The 20,899-nt window shown below is 37.0% G+C and overlaps 2 protein-coding genes across 3 annotated transcripts; both read left to right on the top strand.

Annotated features, from left to right (window-relative positions):
* The first annotated feature begins 836 nt into the window (after positions 1-836).
* Positions 837-16,068, top strand: ABCG34 (pleiotropic drug resistance 6). 2 transcript variants are annotated; one of them, XM_088952358.1, is made up of 20 exons: positions 837-2,166; positions 2,238-2,358; positions 4,517-4,605; positions 4,890-4,974; positions 5,301-5,591; positions 5,679-5,769; positions 6,788-7,688; positions 7,821-7,981; positions 8,198-8,301; positions 8,467-8,632; positions 8,728-8,841; positions 10,103-10,233; positions 10,549-10,881; positions 11,398-11,688; positions 11,773-11,856; positions 12,306-12,439; positions 12,542-12,769; positions 13,693-13,864; positions 14,920-15,174; positions 15,573-16,068. In XM_088952358.1, exons 1-20 carry the CDS (start codon positions 1,808-1,810, stop codon positions 15,840-15,842), a joined length of 4,380 nt encoding a protein of 1,459 aa, XP_088808484.1. In that variant the 5' UTR covers positions 837-1,807; the 3' UTR covers positions 15,843-16,068. The 2 variants fall into 2 exon arrangements, with proteins under 2 accessions (XP_088808484.1, XP_088808485.1); XM_088952359.1 differs by lacking the exons at positions 837-2,166; positions 4,517-4,605.
* A 2,410-nt stretch (positions 16,069-18,478) lies between these two features.
* Positions 18,479-20,628, top strand: LOC148847336 (tyrosine-protein phosphatase RLPH2-like). The gene is made up of 4 exons (XM_088949061.1): positions 18,479-19,636; positions 19,715-19,782; positions 19,909-20,088; positions 20,269-20,628. Exons 1-4 carry the CDS (start codon positions 19,114-19,116, stop codon positions 20,431-20,433), a joined length of 936 nt encoding a protein of 311 aa, XP_088805187.1. The 5' UTR covers positions 18,479-19,113; the 3' UTR covers positions 20,434-20,628.
* Positions 20,629-20,899: the final 271 nt, after the last annotated feature.

Genomic DNA, 20,899 nt, shown 5'->3' with positions numbered 1-20,899 from the left:
CCATATGGATACACGACGGGCCAACCATTCCATATCAGGGCTGCAAGCCCTGTTGCTCGACTTGAAGAATTTCACCTCCATCGGACTCGGGCTTGGGTTTAATTCCGTTGAAAATTTGAAAATTTTCTCAATTCAAAGTACTCGACCCAAGTTACACCCCATCCATTAGTACGTTACAATCCCTACACCTAACCCGAATCCCTTATTGGCTTTAATAATCAATAGGGGTGAGCAAAAAAAATCAAAAAATGGAACCAACTGAAATTGAATAAAAAAATTGATTAACTGAATTGGTTGATTTGATTTTGGTTCGGTGTTTTAAGAAACCCAAAGATATCGGTTTAGTTTTGGTTAATCAATATAAAAAATCGGCGATTAATTAAACCGACCGATATACATATATTTCCATATATATTATATATATATTACATTATATATATTTAATATTTTTTATATATTACAAATTAATATATATATATATATACATTATATATAAATATATATTTATAATATATGATATATTATATATTATTTAAAATATAAAATTTTATATATTTATAATTTTTTATTATATAATATATTATAAAAATACAAAAGACTAAAAAACTGACAAATCAAACCGACGATTAACTAAACTGATCAACCGATTAATCAATTGATTTCGATAATACCAGTTCGGTTAACATACATTTAAAACGGGGTCGATTTTTTCTACCAAACCAGATGCGCGAGTAATAAATATAATAATGATAATTACGAGCAAGTGAAGCAACTGACTGAATAGTTAATTGCAAAAGAGAATTCCGATATTATGCTGTGGGGCTGTAGGCTTATACAATTTTAACGATCACAAAGCGTTGGATAAGGAGACATTAGAGTCATCACAAATATCTACGACATCAATCTTTTTTTATTTTTTTAAATTCGTTATGGTTTGAAAAAAGGCGGTGGCGTCTCAGATTCCTTACGTGAGTTGGCATCAACTGTCGGAATTCAGAGCAGTAATCTTTGACACGCCGGCAAAACTTTTTTCTCTCTGCAATCCTTCTCTGAGAAGAGAAACCTAAGAAAAAACATTGAGTAGAACATCGTCTGAATCTGTATAGCGACATTGAGAGTTGGTTAAGAGTCGAAAAGGTACAAAAAGAGGGTAGCTCTGTTTGTGTGGGCTAGACTAACCGGAAGGATTATTATTTATTGTTCTAGCAGTGCTTAAGCACTGATTTTGATTTGCAGAGGAGGAGTTCGGGATTGGCAGTGATTTGCAAAGTAAATATCGTCTGAATCTATATAGTGACGTTCTGTTCTTTTCAGGCGAGAGTTGACTAAGAATCGAAGAACTATAAAAAGAGGTTGCTCTGTTTGTGCGGGATAAACTAATCGTAAGGATTGCTGTTCGGGCGGTGCTTTAAGCATTGGTTTTGATTGGCAGAGGAGTTGGGAATTGGCAGTGATTTGGATCATTGTCCAGAGAAAAACGGTTCATTTTGTTTAGTTTGTTTTTATTATTTTTTGAATCAATATAATCATACGAGGCGGAATAGAGGGTCGGGGAGTCAAAATTTTCAACGAATTGTTGCAACTAGGGGATGCACGCATTTTGCACTCAAATAAGCTGTGGTTGTTTCCGTTGAGTTTTCCGGCGAATGTCATGTGATACAGTTGGCATTTCGGATGAAGTTATTTGTGATTTGAATTTGTCAGGTAACGCAAGTATATGTTCGGGTCATGGTGGTAGTTTATAGTACCTCCGGCGAATATTTTCCGTGATACAACGGCTCCAAAAGGTTTTTGAGAGGTTTCAAGTATGGCTTCGGCTTTGGCTGGTGACGATCTAGTGAGATCGTCAAGTAGCCGGAGAAGTTGGGGCTCAACGAGCTTTCGCGAGGTCTGGAGCGCTCCGCCGGATGTTTTTAGTCGGAGCGGGAGGCATGGAGATGATGAGGAGGAGCTGAAATGGGCTGCTATCGAGAGGCTCCCGACATACGACCGTTTGAGGAGGGGAATGCTGACGCAGGTCCTGGATAATGGTAGGGTTGTGCGAAATGAGGTTGACATTACCAAGCTCGGTGTTGACGACAAGAAGCTGCTAATGGATAGCATCCTCAAGGTTGTTGAGGATGATAACGAGAAACTTCTTCTCAGGCTCAGGGAACGGACTGACAGGTCTCTCTCTCGCTCTCTCAGTGTCTGTTTCATTAAATCATTTTATTAATTCTTAATTTTGTTTTTAACAGGGTTGAGATTGAGATTCCAAAGATTGAAGTTCGGTTTGAACATTTATCAGTAGAGGGGGATGTGTATGTGGGGACTCGGGCTCTGCCGACTCTGTTCAATTCTACACTTAATCTGATCGAGGTAAATACTGTTTTTATTGGTTTATGATTTAATATTCTTTTATTATGATTTGCTTTTTTTCTTCCATTTTAACTGGTTTTTGATTCATAAACTTCTCTAGAACTATTTGAATATAATTATAAAAAAGTCTAATTTTGGATATATTCTTTTTTTCTTAATATCTATTGTAGATGGGCAATTTCTTCTTCTTATTTGCTTATTTATTTGATTTCTGATGTAATGAAATAAGGATATTTTAAACAAAGAATAAATTTTTCCTTTTTTTTGTTTTCTTGCCAAAGTCGAAGTTAAAAAGGAAAGAAAGCGAAGATTCAAATTTTGCCACCTTCAGTAGGAATTATTTTGGAAGAATATCTAGAAAATAATGCAGGCAGTGAAATTTGGAAAAAAAAGAGCTATATTTTATTTAGGAAGAAATAGTTAGAGGCTATTTGATAACTAGGGCTGTTCATAAGAATGCCCAACCCGACCCAACCCAAGTTGGCCGGGTTTTCATCGGTACCGGTCGGTTTCGGGTTGGGAAAATATATAAACCGATATATCGGGTCAGTTTCGGTTTTCTTGCGTGAAAACCGAAACCAACCCGACCCGAACTAGTCTTCTACTAGTTCGGTAATTCCTAGTTTGAGTAATTTCCTACTTAACTATAACTAGTCTTCTACTAAAACTAGAAGGCCCATTAGGCAATTACAATTAGAATAGGCAATCTATCATAGTTTCTAACTTTCTATAATCTTTTACACCAAATAGGCAACCCATTAGGCAATTACAATTAGAATTCAATTAGGTGTCCTTTTGTACAAGAGCAAGACCGAAACCGACCCAACCCGACTCAAACCGACCAGGTCAGTTTGGCCTATCAGTGGGTCGGTTTCGGTTTCCACCTCAGGTAACCCGACCAGGTCGGGTCGGTTGAGAAAACCCCAATAAACCGACCCAACCCGTCCCATGAACACCCCTATTGATAACTACTGAACATTCTTAAATTTGGAACCTTTTCAGCATTTTCCTTTTAGAAGTTACCAAAATGATGGTTTCTTCTCAATAAACTTATAGTTTCTTGTCTTATTTCAAATCTATTGATTCAATGATATTTAATATTTAATGTTAAGGGCCCGGGCGTAGGATCTCGTCACGGGTCGGTCCACGGGGAAAAGCTCCTGTTTTCCCTTGTTCCTTCCTGCTCTTGATGAACCTATCTTGACGCCTCTGGTGATTTGTCCAAGAGATCACCAACTCTCCTAACTCACTTCTTTAATTGAATATTCAATATCTTCATTCAATAAGGGTGTCTCCTTAAATAGGAGATTACAAGAGTCCTAATCTTAGGGAGACTCCTTGCTGATTAGGGAGACCCCCCCTTCTACTCTATCTTGATAACTACTCTATCTTGATAAGATAAGACTGATAAGATAAGATATGTCTCTCTTAATCCTAATCTATTAAGATAAGATAATCTAATCTACTAATCTAATAAGATAAGATAAGAATAACAAGATAATCTAATCTAATCTGTCGAATGGATAAGAACTGTTGCTGCCGCATTGGATAGGATGAGAACTTCGGATCACTGCTGCTGCTGCACTAAATTGCTGCTGCCGGTGTCCACATCATTTAAGCAGTAGGAATCTGCTGAATTAAAAAATGTGAAAGAAAGTAGTTTCTTGAAGAGAGAAGGAAGAGAGAAGGAGAAGAAGAGAAGAAGAGAAGTTGAAAAGAAAAGAGAGCAATGATCTGGCCGTCCCCTTCACTTATTATTTATACTAAAACAATAGAACAGTACAAAGACAACTATGCCCTTATAGGGCGGAAAAACATAAAACAGCATATATAACACTCAAAAAACATAATAAAATTTGGACTCACATAACTACTGTGATCCCCACCTCCTATCTAACAACTAACATAAAACATCTACTCAGAAAAACATCATAAAACTAATTAATCTTCAACAAAGCAGTCCTCTGACTTTCTTTTCCCACTTTAAATCTGTTGATTTCAGTGTTATCTGAGCAGTCTTTGTATTTTTGAAATGACCATCTTGGTGGTCATTTTCTGGTACTCCTTATTAGTATTTAAGCTTTGAAAAGCTTCATGCTTTTGTTGATAGTTTAGATTCTGTGTTTAATTTCGTTTTTTCTTTTCTTTTTTTCAATAGGGAGTTTTGGGACTTATTCGGCTTTCTCCATCTAAGAAAAGAGTTATCAACATACTCCGTGATGTTAGTGGAATAGTGAAACCATCAAGGTGTGTTATTTGTTGCTGCATTGCCATCTCTATTTTGCAATTGACATTGTTTTCTCCATTTCAATGCAACCACCCCTCAGTGGCTTCAGTTTTAATGTTATCCCCCCCTGTCTAACCATAACATCCCATCTGAGACCAAGAATATTAGTCTACAAAAAGACAGATAATAACTAAATTTTCCCAGAACACAGGAATGGGAATATCTCTTCTATGAAGTAGCTTATAATGGTGCATTCCTTACAACTTCCTGTTTGTGCTTTATTTTTTCTTATGTTTATTTTCAGGATGACACTGCTTCTGGGACCTCCAGGCTCAGGGAAAACAACCTTATTGCAAGCCCTTGCTGGGAAGCCTGATAAGGACCTGAGGGTACTCTCTCTCTCTCTCTCTCCCTCTCTCTCTCTCTCTCTCTCTGACACTCAGACACATCCATAAACTCACACTCACACATCACAATCAGATACACATAATAAATATGTATACAAATTTCTTTATGCATGTTCACATTGTACACTCCGGGTCTGCTACCCACAAAATGTTCCCACATCTCTACTCACACACCACCACCACCGTGTATTGGGAACATCTCCCTATGAATGAAAAAGGAGATATTTCCAATACGCAGATTGTGGGTAGCAGATCCGAACCCCACTTTGTATGGTTTCTGCTCTTTCATAACTTGGAATGGTGAACAGGTAACTGGGAAAATCACCTACTGTGGTCATGCATTGACAGAATTTGTCCCTCAGAGAACCTGCGCTTACATAAGCCAGCATGATCTTCACTATGGTGAGATGACTGTCAGAGAGACATTAGATTTCTCAGGACGCTGTTTGGGTGTTGGAACCAGATATGATTTGCTGGCAGAATTGTCAAGACGAGAGAAACAAGCAGGAATTAAACCAGATCCTGAGATTGATGCATTCATGAAAGCCACTGCAATGGCTGGTCAGGAAACAAGTCTTGTTACAGATTATGTTCTCAAGGTTTATCTCCTCCATTTCAATTTAATATGTATTTATTCTTGTTTAACAAGCCATGTTCAAGAGGCTGACTTCCAAAGAATCTCACAGATACTTGGATTGGATATTTGTGCGGATATTCTTGTGGGTGATGAAATGAGAAGGGGTATATCTGGTGGACAAAAGAAGCGTGTGACTACTGGTATGAATTATTGGAAAAAGATTCATGAAGGAAAATTATTCAAGTTGAACCATTTATTTAACAAATGTCTAGCAATATGCTTTTAGACTTGAAACCTTAAACTGTTTTTTAATCATTTCATCCCACTGCAGAATTTTCTCGAATTTATGTTATGGTTTTAATTTCATGCATATCTAGGAAACAATTTTCCTATCTCTAAAATGTTATATCATTTGAAAAATAGCATTTTCTGATTGATTTAGGAAAGTCTGTAAATTATCCTTGTTTATGTGAAACATTTATCTGCAGGATATTTCGTGCACAATAACTATCTAAACTGTTTTTTCTTCTTTGTAACATTTTTATAATGACAGCACCATTATATAGCATAAAAACTAATATCTTTGGTTTATTTATTTATTTATTTATGTTTTCTTGAACCTTTTAATTGGAATCATTTTTTATCATCCATTCTAAGCAGTTCAGAGATTTTTCTTTACTTATTTCTTTTCTGTTGAAGCATCAACCATTAGAAAGCTCTCACTTTGCTTGCCATACAATGTACCTTACTATTTCTATTGTCATGCACTATGCTGTTGACATTTTCATGACCATATGACACTTGAGCAGTATTAATTTTAAGCTTTCTTTCTGTATAAAAACTGATAATCACCATTGCTTTACCTAAGTTGAACCAATGTTTACATATCAGTTGTTAATTTATGAACCCCATTCTTTAACTATTATATATCCCAGCAAAAGCTCCATTACAAATTATAAATTATCAATGGAGATTTGCAATACTGCTATGATATCTATGAATCAAACAACCACCACAACAACAATAATGCTATTATATCTCATATTTCTCATATCTAAAAGATTAAGTACACATTGCTTCCAAAATTTTTTGGGAGGATAAATGCTGTTATCTTTCCTTATTTTGTTTTCAGTTTTTTAACTTTTTTTCTGCAGTGGTGCATGGTCTTTACAATTTCCAGATATCAACAATCACAGTTTTTGGTTGCTCTATTTGCAGGAGAGATGTTGGTTGGACCAGCAAAAGCTCTCTTCATGGATGAGATATCAACTGGGCTCGATAGTTCCACCACTTTTCAGATTGTCAAGTTCATGAGACAGATGGTTCATATTATGGACGTAACCATGGTTATCTCTCTTCTGCAGCCTGCACCAGAGACATATGAACTTTTCGATGATATTGTCCTACTTTCAGAGGGTCAGATTGTCTACCAAGGTCCCCGGGAAAATGTCCTTGAATTCTTTGAATCAATGGGTTTCAAATGCCCAGAAAGGAAAGGAGTTGCAGACTTTTTGCAAGAAGTTACTTCCAAGAAAGATCAAAAACAATACTGGTTTAGAAAGAATCAACCTTACAGATACATTTCAGTATCAGAGTTTGCACAATCCTTCAATTCTTTCCAAATTGGGCAACAGCTGTCAGATGATCTCAGTGTTCCTTATGATAAAACCAAGGCCCACCCTGCTGCATTGGTTACGGATAAGTATGGCATTTCCAACTGGGAACTTTTTAAAGCATGCTTCTCAAGGGAGTGGCTGTTGATGAAACGCAATTCTTTTATATACATTTTTAAAACCACTCAGATAACAGTCATGTCCATAATTGCATTCACTGTCTTCCTGAGGACAGAGATGAAGCATGGTCAAATAGCAGATGGAGGAAAATTTTATGGAGCATTATTTTTCAGTCTGATTAATGTGATGTTCAATGGAATGGCAGAACTTGCAATGACTGTTTTCAGGCTCCCTGTGTTCTTTAAACAGAGAGATCACTTGTTCTACCCCGCATGGGCTTTTGGGCTACCAATATGGGTCCTCAGGATTCCCCTCTCTCTGATGGAATCAGGAATATGGATCATTCTTACATATTACACTATTGGGTTTGCTCCTGCTGCCAGCAGGCAAGTTTGCTCCCATTTTTCCTGTTTATAGTAGTAGTTTAAATTTCCATGGTTTTGTGGAATTGAATTATCACTAAGCCAAATAAACTAACATCATAGTTTCTCACATTAACACATCTTCAACATCTTCAGGTTCTTCAGACAGTTCTTGGCATTCTTTGGTGTACATCAAATGGCTCTGTCTCTCTTTCGGTTCATTGCAGCAGTTGGAAGAACCCAAGTTGTTGCAAACACATTAGGTACCTTTACCTTGTTAATAGTGTTTGTACTTGGAGGATTCGTTGTCGCCAAAGGTTAGCTGCCAACATACACTATTTATAATTTTACCTGTTAAATTTTTGGTGTGGTTTATCCTGCCTCTACACATTTAATACCTGGATTGCTGCTGATGTAGTAAAGAATTCAATGCAGAATGCTGAATTCTTTCATGTGGAACCAAGATATTTGAGATATTTAGTAAAAGTAGAACTGTTTTTTTTTTTTTTTTTTTTTTTTTTTAATGTTTGCAGATGACATTGAACCATGGATGATTTGGGGCTATTATGTTTCTCCAATGATGTATGGGCAGAATGCAATAGCCATAAACGAATTTCTTGATAACAGATGGAGCACAGTAAGATCTCTTATTTTATCTTCGTACCTTAGCTTGATTTGTAAATACATACAGAGAGACCGTACATGTGAATACAAAATACATAAACACATTTTAGTACCTGACACCTGTCATCTTACCCAGAAGCCAATATCAATCTGATGATAATCCGGTTATGTGATGCAGCCCAACAATGACCCTTTAATTCAAGAACCAACAGTTGGAAAGGCTCTTCTCAAGTCCAGAGGCATGTTTGTGGATGACTATTGGTTCTGGATTTGTATTGGAGCACTTTTTGGGTTCTCTCTGCTATTCAATGTTTGTTTCATTGCAGCACTAACATTTTTGAATCGTAAGCCATCAGTTCCCATTTACTAGCTCCAAGTCTATGCTGTGTTGTGCAAATAATATCTCTATATTAATCATTCCCTGTAAAACTAATTGCAGCTCTGGAGGATTCCAAAGCCACAACTTTGGAAGAGGATCCTGAAAAGAAGAGAAAGGAGAGCTCATCCTTCAATGGAAAACAAACATTGAGGACTTCAAATATAACATCTGAAGGTTTGAATTTTTCCTGCTTAAACCCCGTCCACATCCCAGGTTCTACTATGTTTGTTAGCAGTTGAGTGAGATGTTTTCTGGAATGACCTTGTTATTAAAAAGTTATTGTCTTTTGTCATGAATGTATTAGTTCACGGGTTAAACCGAGTCACAAGATTTTATTCACACTGTAAAACTGCCCTAAATTCTAAAGGGAGTTGCTTTTCAATTATCTATGTCCTGCATAGTTTATAAAGGTGTCAAGGTAAAAATAGAAAAAATTATGAATGACAATAAGTTTTGACATTCAGAAGATAGAAAACTTGTTTCTGAAAAGGAGACAACAATACGTTCTCAGTTTCTTATTATTATGTGTTTAATTTACAAAAAAGACTATACCAGATAAAATTGATGATTTATAAGCTATAGTTGAGAGACACAAATGGCACCGAACAGAGTCGGATGTCAGATCTGGGTTCATGTAGCAAACCCATGTAGCTGAGACAAGGCTTGGTTGAGTTGAGTTGAAGGGATATAAAACATAGCTTTGAAATTCGGTTGCAAATAACTTTCTACAGTGAGCTCTTATTTGAAGTAATGTTAGTGCTGCTTGCCTGCTTATATTATTGTTTTTTTCTTTTTTGTGATCCAGAAGTTAAAAGATCCATATCCACCACAATCAAATGTAAAGGACTTAAAATGGGTTAATCACATATCTAAGACAATGGTTTAGGCATCAACTGCTACAATTGTTAGGTCACAAGAGTCTTTAGTTATTCCTTATTATGCTGTATTGCTATACATAAAATGATGGTTCAGCTATAGTGAACTTTATTAACCATTATCCATGCTGTAATGGTTTCTTTCCTGTTCTTTTAGGATGTAAAATAATGTAATAATATTGAATAACAACACTAGTTAAAATACAGAAAACGTCTTATGCATTAGAAAGAGCATTAAATTGATGAATTGCTGCCACAACAGTCAAGTTACCTATATTTTAGCCATGTCGACTTTTGTTGTTTCGAACCTTGTCTAAGTTGTTGCCAGTGGACATGTTTGCAATCTCTAAGCCATATCCAAGTCTATACACTAAACCTCCCAGAGCATTCACAATATAATTTGAAAAGAATAAGGCCATTGGTTTCACCCTTTCCAATACGTGCACACTCTTGAAGTCACATGATGGCAATATGGTAGATATTGCATAAACATCAAGAAAAACATTCTAACATGGTGGCTTACATTACATTTTTTTCCAAAAATATGCCAATTATTGCAGGTATTGACATAGAAATGAGGAATGCTCCAGAGAGTGTTGCAGACCATGCACCCAGAAAAGGAATGGTGTTGCCCTTCCAGCCCCTTTCACTTGCATTCAATCATGTGAACTACCATGTTGATATGCCTGCTGTAAGTCCTTTTGTCCCAAACATCTGCATAGATTTTTTTTCTGGGAGTTCTCCTTAAATTTCTAATTTGAACCATGTGGAATCACTGGAAAGCAGCATTAATGAAATAGTTTGGTTCTCTAGTTGTAACCGGAAACTCTTCATATGTCAGAGAGCTCAGTTGTTACTGAAATATTGTTCATTTGTCAACTTTCTTTACTTCTCTGATATGGAAAAAAAATTCAATCAGAAACTTCTTATACACTCTCAGATGCATAAGAGAATCAACATAAAAGACCCATGATGAAATGGTAATTTTATTTTTTTCTTCCATCAGGAAATGAAGAACCAAGGAATTGAAGAAAGCCGTCTCCAATTGCTAAGAGATGTTAGTGGTGCATTCAGACCAGGTGTTCTGACAGCATTAGTTGGTGTCAGCGGTGCTGGAAAGACCACCTTGATGGATGTGCTGGCAGGAAGGAAGACTGGTGGGTACATTGAAGGAAGTGTCAGCATCTCTGGTTACCCAAAGAACCAAGCAACGTTTGCTCGGATTAGTGGTTACTGTGAACAGAATGATATTCATTCACCACATGTAACTGTTTATGAATCTCTTGTCTACTCAGCCTGGCTGCGTCTTACTTCAGAAGTAGAGAAGGAAACACGGAAGGCAAGTTATTTAGTCATTGGTATTTTTTTCTTCTTGTCCCCATATTAATGGTTTTTAATTACTTAATATGTGGATTGATAGATAAGCTATCAATTAATGGTAAAAGTAATGAGGAACCACAAAAGACAAGCTACCTCATGTTTTCTTGTCTGAATGATGAGTTGACTCATATGGCATGGTGATAGTGGGTGTAGTTAGATGAATGATCTGAATTTATTATTTATATAGTTCTTTCTTGTAAAGATTCACAACAATTGCTGCCTCACTATCCAAATCTATTTAAAGACTCCTCTGTTAAACAAAGCTATACTTTGACATCAGACAAGCTTCCAAAAGTCATGAGTTTTTAAATGTTTACTTACAGTCCTTCATTCTGCACTTCAATTAATTTTTTAATTGTGAAGTTTGACTTGCCTATACTTGATATCATGCCCTTGCGACAAATTATGTTTTATGGCATGAAGTTGGACCAGATCAGCAATATTGTTAACTTTTATCTTCTCTCTTGTGTTGTAGATGTTTGTTGATGAAGTCATGGAGTTGGTTGAGCTTAACCCATTGAGATATGCATTAGTCGGCCTTCCAGGTGTAGATGGTCTTTCAACAGAACAGAGAAAGAGGCTCACAATTGCTGTAGAGTTGGTTGCTAATCCATCAATTATCTTCATGGATGAGCCAACATCAGGCCTTGATGCTAGAGCTGCAGCTATTGTTATGCGTACAGTTAGAAATACAGTTGATACAGGACGAACTGTTGTCTGTACTATTCATCAACCAAGCATAGACATCTTTGAAGCTTTTGATGAGGTGTGGCTCAAATTTATAAATTTTTCTGTGGTTTCCATTCAATCACATTCATTGTTTTTCACTTGATGTCGCGTCTCTTTGCAGCTTCTGTTGATGAAGAGAGGAGGACAAGTCATTTATGCCGGAACACTTGGTCGTCATTCTCATAAACTTATTGAATATTTTGAAGTGAGTAAATTCTTTCTATTATGAATGGTTGATTGGTAGCCAATTCCAATGGCTAAATAATGATTCCTTTGGCATGATTATAATTTCGTGGAAACAAGAGCCTGTTTTTTTTTTTTTTTAGAAAAACATATTTCTGGGCAAATATCCTGTGATTCAATGCCATCAAATGCAAATTGCAAAATAGATGGAACAGAATACAGGAGCGAATACACACTATGTTATTATCGACATGGTTACTGATATATGCATTGAGTTCACTGTTTAGTTCAAACTCATTACATGGTGTAATGGAATTTTTAAATTTAAATTACTACAGACTAATCAATATTTTTCACATACTGGTACATAACCTTGAATAGGTGGCTAATACTTGGGGCTTGAATCTAACATGTCCACAACCCACAGTTCTGTTGTTCCATTCTTCTGTTATTTATGTTCTATTCTTGTAGGCTGTCCCAGGGGTTCCCAAGATCAAAGATGGTTACAATCCTGCAACATGGATGCTCGAAGTTACTACTACTTCAGTCGAGAATCAACTCGGTCTGGATTTTGCGGAAGTTTATGCCAACTCTTCCCTTTATCAGTAAGGGGAATATGATATCATAACACGTTATCAGATTCTGCCTGCTTGTATTTGTTTCTGATTTTTCTTCTGGCAAACTCATTCCTTTTTATGCTTATTCAGGAGGAACCAGGAACTCGTTAAAGAATTAAGCACCCCAGCACCAGGTTCCAAGGATCTTCATTTCCCCACAAAATACTCACAGTCCTTTGCTACTCAATGTAAGGCATGTTTCTGGAAACAGCACTGGTCTTACTGGAGGAACCCACAGTATAATGCCATCCGATTCTTCTTGACAATAGTTATTGGTGCTTTGTTTGGGATCATATTTTGGAACAAAGGAGACAAGACGTAAGTGTGTCCTGTGTTCTTTATCTTCTATTTAATATAGTTGTTGTAGTCTGAATACACTGATCTTCTATAAATCAAGTATTGGGGGATCTGCCACTCATAATTTGTGCAGATATTGGGTCCAACAATTAATTCTCCTAGAACATGCAGATATGCTAGGTGAAATTGAAAAGCATACTGATTACATCTTTTTTACTTGTCCTTTTAAGTGAAATTTTGACATTGACAATCTCACAAATGAGACCCATCAAGTGAGATACATTATAAATGGAGACTATTGTCCGTGATTTCCATATTATGTATCCACCTTATGAGAAGAGCAACATTTTAAAATCTAAACAACCATATGAAAACAAATGAATATAAAGTGACATTATGGACAATAAGTAAGTTTTCTGTTGTTTCTGGGTACAAGGTAAATTTTAGCCTATTATAGATAATTTTTTATTATAAGATTCTTTTTGATGACCATAAATCCACCAATTAACATTTAAAAGTTGTTTTGGGGTTTATCTATTGTCTATGCGTTTGAAATTTCCATAGGTACCATGTTAGACTTCTTTAAGTAGACTTAATGACTTTACCCCAGTTTTACATGAAAAAATTAAAGAGCATACTGTTATGAAGAGTTTTACAGATTTGAGCGCAAATAATTTTTCAAAATCGCTTTGAGTAATAATAGAAAACAATTAATTTTTTAAGTAATCTATTATTTTCATTTAACCTTGCCATCCTTATCTCTCTTCCTAGTATCTATTCCAAGTCTATCACTAATATTCTTGGAAAATCCTGTCATCCTATTCGAAGGATATGTTTAAGTTTGATGCTTAAAGTTTTCAAGTTTTGAAGTAAATTGTGAGGGTAGAAGTATCATTTTTCTGCCAGATGGTGTGATACTAAAAAATGTACCTGTTATTTAACAGGAGCAAACAGCAAGACCTGCTCAATCTTCTGGGAGCTATGTATGCTGCTGTTCTATTCCTTGGAGCCACCAATACGTCAGCGGTTCAGTCTGTTGTGGCAATCGAGAGAACAGTTTTTTATCGTGAGAGAGCAGCAGGAATGTACTCAGAAATGCCTTACGCATTTGCTCAGGTAAGAAATACTCAGCTCAGTTCTTTATGCCTTTACATTGTTGAAGAGGAGAAAATGTTGTACATCAGTCAAGATGAGTATAATAGATACCACAGATACTAGTGAAGAGCATGAGGATAGCCTCGCTGAGCATCAAATGGATCCACCATCTAGTCTGTATGTTAAAAGGCCATTACCCGATGTTGGTCCTAGCTATCTGGGGTTTTGGGAGGGGTGGACTGAATAAAGTCCAAAACTTTGGTTTTTTTTTTTCTTTTCCGCAAGGTGACCTCTCTCAGACTTGAACCTGTGTTTTCACACTTTCCAGCCTGAGATGTTACCATTACACCAAGTAATGGCCCCTAACTTTTACGTGCTGATTATGAATTGGACAAAGCTTTTAGTAAAAGTTAAGATGGATCTGGTAAAATCTTGTACTCAATAATTCCAATCTTTTTATTCTTGTATGAAATATTTGGACTCTAAACATGTATTTTCTCAGTTAACCAACTTACGCATGTTGGGTTACCCTTGCATGCTATGCTTGGACTCATTCATGGACAATAGGTTTATTATATTTGTTCACTATGATACTCTGAGTTTTGACCAGATGAGAGGACAGTCTTATTCCTATTGTAAATGCTTGTACAGGTGAAAATACTGTATAAATATACAGATATAAACATGTCACATCTGTGGTAGGAGTTTTGGTAATAGTTTCAGAGTAGTTGTTTATTTGGGGCCAAGAGGTTTTTGTTTTAATATATAATGGCAATTTAAGACTAGTGATAGTGGGCAGTTATTTTATGTATTTTGACATTCAAATCAGATTTCTTTGAAAAGGTTACAAAAATCTATTATGTATTATTATCATAAAAGTCTTTTCCTTAGAAGAAAGTTTCAAGAAGACTTGACTATTACTGCTATTACCATTGGGATTTATGATTTAAGAATAAATAAATGAAAAACAATGATTTAGTTTTCCATACCATGTTATCTTGAAAAAAAAAAAGAACAACCTTTTGTTACGCCTGTTTAATGTAATAGAATTAATCTCTAACATCTTTATCCTGTAGGTGGCTATTGAGACAATATATGTTGCAATTCAGACCTTAATTTACACCCTTCTCCTATACTCTATGATTGGGTTCCAGTGGCAAGCGGACAAGTTCTTTTTGTTCTATTACTTCATATTGATGTGCTTCATATACTTTACAATGTATGGAATGATGTTGGTAGCACTGACCCCTGGCCACCAAATTGCTGCCATTGTTATGTCCTTTTTCCTGAGCTTATGGAACTTGTTCTCTGGTTTCCTCATTCCTAGACCGGTACGTGAACTCAAACTCATGATTGTATTCTACAACTGGTAAATTTGATACACTTGTCATCAGGGTTTGGGTGGTCACTCTATTTGGCATGGTGACTTTTACTTAAAAAGACCTCACCAGATCTTTCTGATGCTGGTGGCCAGTTTTCTGGACTGCCCTACATAATTTAGTCAATGGTTCCATTTATTTGATTCAGTCATTCTTTTTCTGATGACATGAAGATGTTATGGACTTATTGGTAAGACCTGTTCAAATAGGTCTGAAACCCTGCTTTGTGCATCATCTGTAACTTACACCTTGCGGGCATAAGTAAACAGCTCGCTTTAATTTCCTTAGATTTTTTTTTCTTTTTCATTTTGACTTCTAATTTCACTTTGACACTTCATTTGAACTTTTAGCAAATCCCAATATGGTGGAGGTGGTACTACTGGGCTTCTCCAGTTGCTTGGACACTCTACGGCCTTGTAGTCTCTCAGGTGGGCGACAAGGATACTCCAATTGAAGTTCCTGGACAGGGCACCACAACAGTGAAGTTGTTCCTTAAATCTTACTTGGGCTTTGAGCATGATTTCCTTGGGCCCGTTGTTGTAGCCCATATCGGCTTCGTCTTGCTTTTCTTCTTCGTTTTCGCATATGGTATAAAGTTCCTTAACTTCCAAAGGAGATAACAAGATTGTCCAAACGACGGAGGGTGTATGAATTTAATAGAGGGAAAAAAAATGGAGTTTTCTCTCTTTTTTCCTTTGTTTTTCTTTAATTTTTTCTTGTTTGTTTTTCATTTTGGATGTATTCTTATTCTTCTTCTTCTTCTTCTTTTGTTTCAAGTCTTACACAAAAGCCGCAAGGCATGTAATAACGATATTGTTTTATGTATGAAATCCCTGAATACAACCACAATATTTGTATTTTGTTGGTATGAAAAAGATACAAATAGAATTTAATGCATAATTAGGGAATTCACATCGGCATCCCACACAGGAAGCCTCACAAACGCCCCACAGCATATCCCAACCGTGTATTGAGAACATCTCCCATTGGCAACTTTGAGAGATGTTCCTAATGCATGCTGAGATGTGCATGTGGGGCGTTTGTGGGGGAGCAGATGTCATCTCTAATTAGAGAGGAGATGCATATTGTGTTTTCTGCTTGATTGAATAAAAATGCCTTTTGGTTTTTAAAAAAAAAAACAAAGTTAGGGACGCAAATGGACCAGATTGAATTGGATATAACGTAGAGCTAAATTTTGTTCATTTAAAGTTGGATTCGAATTCTGCACAAGGGATTGCAATTGGATATTAAATAGCATTGATAAATTAACCTAAAAATGGTTAAAATTGTTTGAAGTATTGGTATTTTTTAAGGCAAAAAAGAATTATAATTTCAGTCTGATGTTTCGGGGTTAGAACTTGTTAGGAGGGGTTCTTATGTTTAAACATAGAGACACCCATGTAACTCCCTGTAAACAGCATTTCCATCGGTTCAATTCATATCGTTATATTGTGATATTTTGAAAAAACTGAGTTTTCTTTTTTTTTTTCTTTTTTTTTTTTTTGAAGGAACTAAAAGTGAGTTTACAGGGGTGGATTCATAAAAACACTATTCAAACCAACCTTACACATACATATACTATATAAGTTTTGAATACATTTATTTGTTCGAATCAAATCTGATAGGGGTGAATTCATATTCAATTCAATTATAAATGGATCAATCATCTTTACCCGGATTGAATTGGCCTTCTAAAAAACCTGGATCGATTTCAAACTTGGATAAGCAGATAACGCTTTGCAGCCACATATGAAGTTGAGGTCGTAAGTAGGGGTGTAAACCGATCGAGTTTGAATTAAGTCAAGCAATATCTTAATTCAAATTTTATTAGAAATTTCGATATCTGAATTTGGTTCAATATCCAATGGATATTGAAAATCAATGCTCGAATTCGAATCGATTAATTATCTTAGGTAATTGTTGATATTCAGTTTGGCCGATGACAACACTGTAAATTCACTCCTTAAGCCCGAGTGGACCTGATGTACCCGAGGCCCGAGGATTGATATGGCCGAGGACTTGTCACCGAGGTGATGGAGATCCGAGGTCCAAGGTCCACGGTTTCTGATATTTGAAATAGGCGAGGATGACATGGTCAGTTCTGCAAGGAGGGCAATGTCAGAGGCCTCGGGTGAAGACCCAAGGCAAGGGCTCTGACAATCAAGTTAGTATTGTGGTACAAGGTGGACAAAGTCCGAGGTGCGAGCACCCAAACAAGGTCACTAGAGAGCAATGAATCTCAAACGTTAGTGAGAGTGATCAAGTATTCGATCCCTTACCTCGAGAGGGGTCACCCCATATTTATACTTGAAACCACATGGAGGCAGGTGAGCTCGGACGATAGGGATTGAGTCCATACACGAGGTGTGTGACTATCCTAGGCCGCCAAGTGATCCCGCGCCATAGGTTCCTTGATTTCCGCCGAGCCAGGCAGCATGCGTTAGCTGATTGGTTCAGCTCTGGCATGCGTTGCCTGACATGTATCTGGATTGGACGATCATTTGTGCCTACATCAGTAATTAATAAATATTTTACTTATATAAATATATAAATTATATAATTTAAATATTATATAAATTATATAAAAATATTTAAATATATTATACATTATATACAAAATTACTTAAATGGTATAAATAGGATATCCGAATTATCTGAATTTGATTAAGTTATGTCGAATCTTGAATTTAAAATCAGATTTTTGAATTACTTAAATGGTATGAATAGGATATCCGAATATGACCAATTATGATATTTGAATTATCTGAGTTTGATTCAGTTATGTCGAAACTTGAATTTGAAATCTAATTTTTAAATACTGTTGATACCCCATAGTTGTAAGGATGAAGATTGAAGCATGCTGAGTTGGACTTTGGCTTGGGATTTAAGTGGAACCCATGCATCTGGTTTGGACTTTGGGCTAGACATTTTTTAAATCACATTTAAATTGTGGGTGTTTATGGCCTATCATGGGCTTAACCATTAGTTCTTGAGACTCAGTCTGGAAAAAGTATAAATACATACAAAATAATACAAAACACAATGTTTTGCACTCTACATATTTGTATTTATATTCATTCTTTGCATGTATTTGGCCAGAGTTATTTTACACTGATTCAGTCTCGGGCCTTCTAATGGCCTATTCAAGTTTTGACAAAAAATCCCAATCCCCAAGTGGCACCGCTGACTTGATCTAACGCTAGAGCTTGGATTGTGATCTTATTTGGAGTCCATGCATCTAATTTGGACTTTGGAGTTCAGTTTATTAGGCTAGACAAATTTAAAGCACATCAAATAGTGGGTCTTATGAGCCTATAATGGGCATTTCAGGCAAAGAGCACTGGGCCATTATTTCTGGCAGATTTTGACAATCCGAAGTTAGGTGGGGCCCTTAGGGACTGTATTGAGTATTGACAGCACAAGCAGCATTGTAATTTGATCTATTTTAAGTGCTACGTCATCAGTCATCACACCCAAATGGGCTCACAAGATAGTCTAATAAAGTAAGCTACGTCATCAGCCATCGCCGGATCGGGGATGGCAGGTCCTTTTTATCCCTGGGCATCGGGGTCGGGGACGAGGACCAGTAACTAAGGTCACTGCCCCGAACCCGCCCCGTTACCACTCCTAGACGGGAAGTCGGAACTCGGAACTATGGTATCGGATCAGAATCGTGAGAGGTGAGACAAGATACAGGGCAATACGATCCGGAGTCCCAACTGGCCCCCCGAACACCATATAGGAACGACGGTTGGCAGTTCTCTTGTCGGTGTCGAACTGAAACCTGCTATACCGATTACATCACAGCAAAAGATAAGAGTTGATACAATCAGTTTAATCCGTTTTTTTTTCAAGGTAGTTGATGCAACCAGTTTGATCGGAGCCTATAAAATGGGAGACCAAGCAGTCACACCAAAGAGGGTCGTCTGCTGCATAGGTGATGTCCATGGCTTCTTATCCAAGCTCCAGCACCTCTGGTCCAATCTCGAAACCCTAATCGACCCACTTGCCTTTCAGTCTGCCCTGATCATTTTCCTGGGGGATTACTGCGACCGAGGCCCTGACACCCGAAAGGTCATCGATTTCTTGATCTCGCTCCCTTCCAGGTACCCTAACCAGACCCATGTCTTCCTTTGTGGAAACCATGATCTCGCCTTTGCAGCTTTCGTTGGGCTTCTCCCTCCGCCACCTGATGGGTCTCCGTTCTCCGGCACGTGGAAGGAATTCGATCAGAACGAAGAGAGGGAAGGGTGGTATAAGGGGCCCGGCTATGAAAGTATGCATCTCCAAGGTAGAAGATGGGCTGGCTCGATTAAGGACAGATTCAATCATGCCAAGGGGATGGAGTACAAGGGTTCCATCTACGATGCTGGACCCACCTTCGAATCATATGGAGTTCCTCACGGTTCTGCAGGTTTGTCCCTTCGAAACAATTAATGGTTAGTTTGGCTATTTGCAATAATTCTGAATTGGAATGTTTATTGTCCTATAGATTTGGTTAAAGCAGTTCCTGATGACCACAAGAAGTTCCTTGCTGATTTGGTCTGGGTCCATGAAGAGGTTAGGCCTCTCTCTTTTCTTTTAATAATTTCTCTGGGAATTTTGCAAGGAGGCTGATTGTAATTTGATGGGATTTATGGAATAAGATGCTGGAGCTAATTATATAATGGTGAGGGATGTATACAGGATAGTGTCTGGATAGAACTTCCCGAGGGGAGAAAGTGTTGTAAGTTGATAGCTGTTCACGCTGGTTTGGAGAGAGGGAAAGGAGTGGAGGAACAACTTAAGTTTTTGAAAGCCAAGGACACGCGGATTTCAAAGGTGGAGTGCCTCAGTGGAAGGAAGAACGTCTGGGACATCCCACAGGTTGTATAACAGTTCTTGTTGTAGATTTAGGCAAGTGGGTTCGTCTGTGTACAGTTTGCTAGGTTGTTTTGATCAGTTGATGGCTTGTTTGCTTCTTCACATGGTTGAAATTTTGAAAACATGGCTTAATTGTGTTGATTATGATTAAATTTGGAATTCTTGGTTATTGATACTCTGCAGGAACTAAATGAGGGTCCAACAATAGTGGTGAGTGGCCACCATGGGAAACTTTACATAGATGGTCTTAGGCTGATAATTGATGAAGGTGGTGGATATGAGAATAAACCAGTGGCTGCTGTTGTACTTCCATCTGGAAAAATTGTCCGTGATACAGATCAATTCTAGTTCCATGTCTCACTGTTATGACCATTTATCTTATATTCTCTTTACTTTCAGTAAGGTGTCCGGCTAAGGTATGGAGCATATTCTCTTTTCTGGTTATGAAGATGGGGTGTAGATCAAACCTTTTTGTTAAGAAATCTTCAATACTTTTTTCTTTGAAGAATTATAATAATATATACAGGCTTGTACTTTTTGCTAGGTTGCTTTGACATTCAATTTTTGCTGTTTGTTGATGTCTAAATATTATTTTGTTTCCTTATCTTTATAAAAAGATGCACTTTAACTACTTTTCACAACTTTGAATTCATTGCATATTTATCATAATGCCTTAGATGAAATATCCAGGGAATCATTTACATATATATGGGAATGTTAGACATTGCTTATACCCCACTTGAAGTGGTTGCAAATGTTTATGAGAAGGTTCCTCACCCTCTTTTATTAGTTTTATTCAATACTTCAATACAAA

The sequence above is a fragment of the Nelumbo lutea genome, chromosome 6 (genome assembly GCF_056320005.1).
Source record: "Nelumbo lutea isolate HS-2025 chromosome 6, American lotus-T2T, whole genome shotgun sequence".
Lineage (NCBI taxonomy): Eukaryota > Viridiplantae > Streptophyta > Magnoliopsida > Proteales > Nelumbonaceae > Nelumbo > Nelumbo lutea.
Note: the sequence above shows the minus strand (reverse complement) of the source record. Positions and strands in the feature narration are given on the sequence as shown.

Bases quoted from the DNA above. Each gene is read 5' to 3' on its own strand.
- LOC148847336 (XM_088949061.1), top strand. From the start codon at position 19,114: ATGGGAGACCAAGCAGTCACACCAAAGAGGGTCGTCTGCTGCATAGGT. The intron at 19,783-19,908 runs GTTAGGCCTCTC...GGATGTATACAG, and splicing joins TGGTCTGGGTCCATGAAGAG to GATAGTGTCTGGATAGAACT. The intron at 20,089-20,268 runs GTTGTATAACAG...GATACTCTGCAG, and splicing joins ACGTCTGGGACATCCCACAG to GAACTAAATGAGGGTCCAAC.
- ABCG34 (XM_088952358.1), top strand. From the start codon at position 1,808: ATGGCTTCGGCTTTGGCTGGTGACGATCTAGTGAGATCGTCAAGTAGC. The intron at 10,882-11,397 runs GCAAGTTATTTA...CTTGTGTTGTAG, and splicing joins TAGAGAAGGAAACACGGAAG to ATGTTTGTTGATGAAGTCAT. The intron at 11,857-12,305 runs GTGAGTAAATTC...CTATTCTTGTAG, and splicing joins AACTTATTGAATATTTTGAA to GCTGTCCCAGGGGTTCCCAA.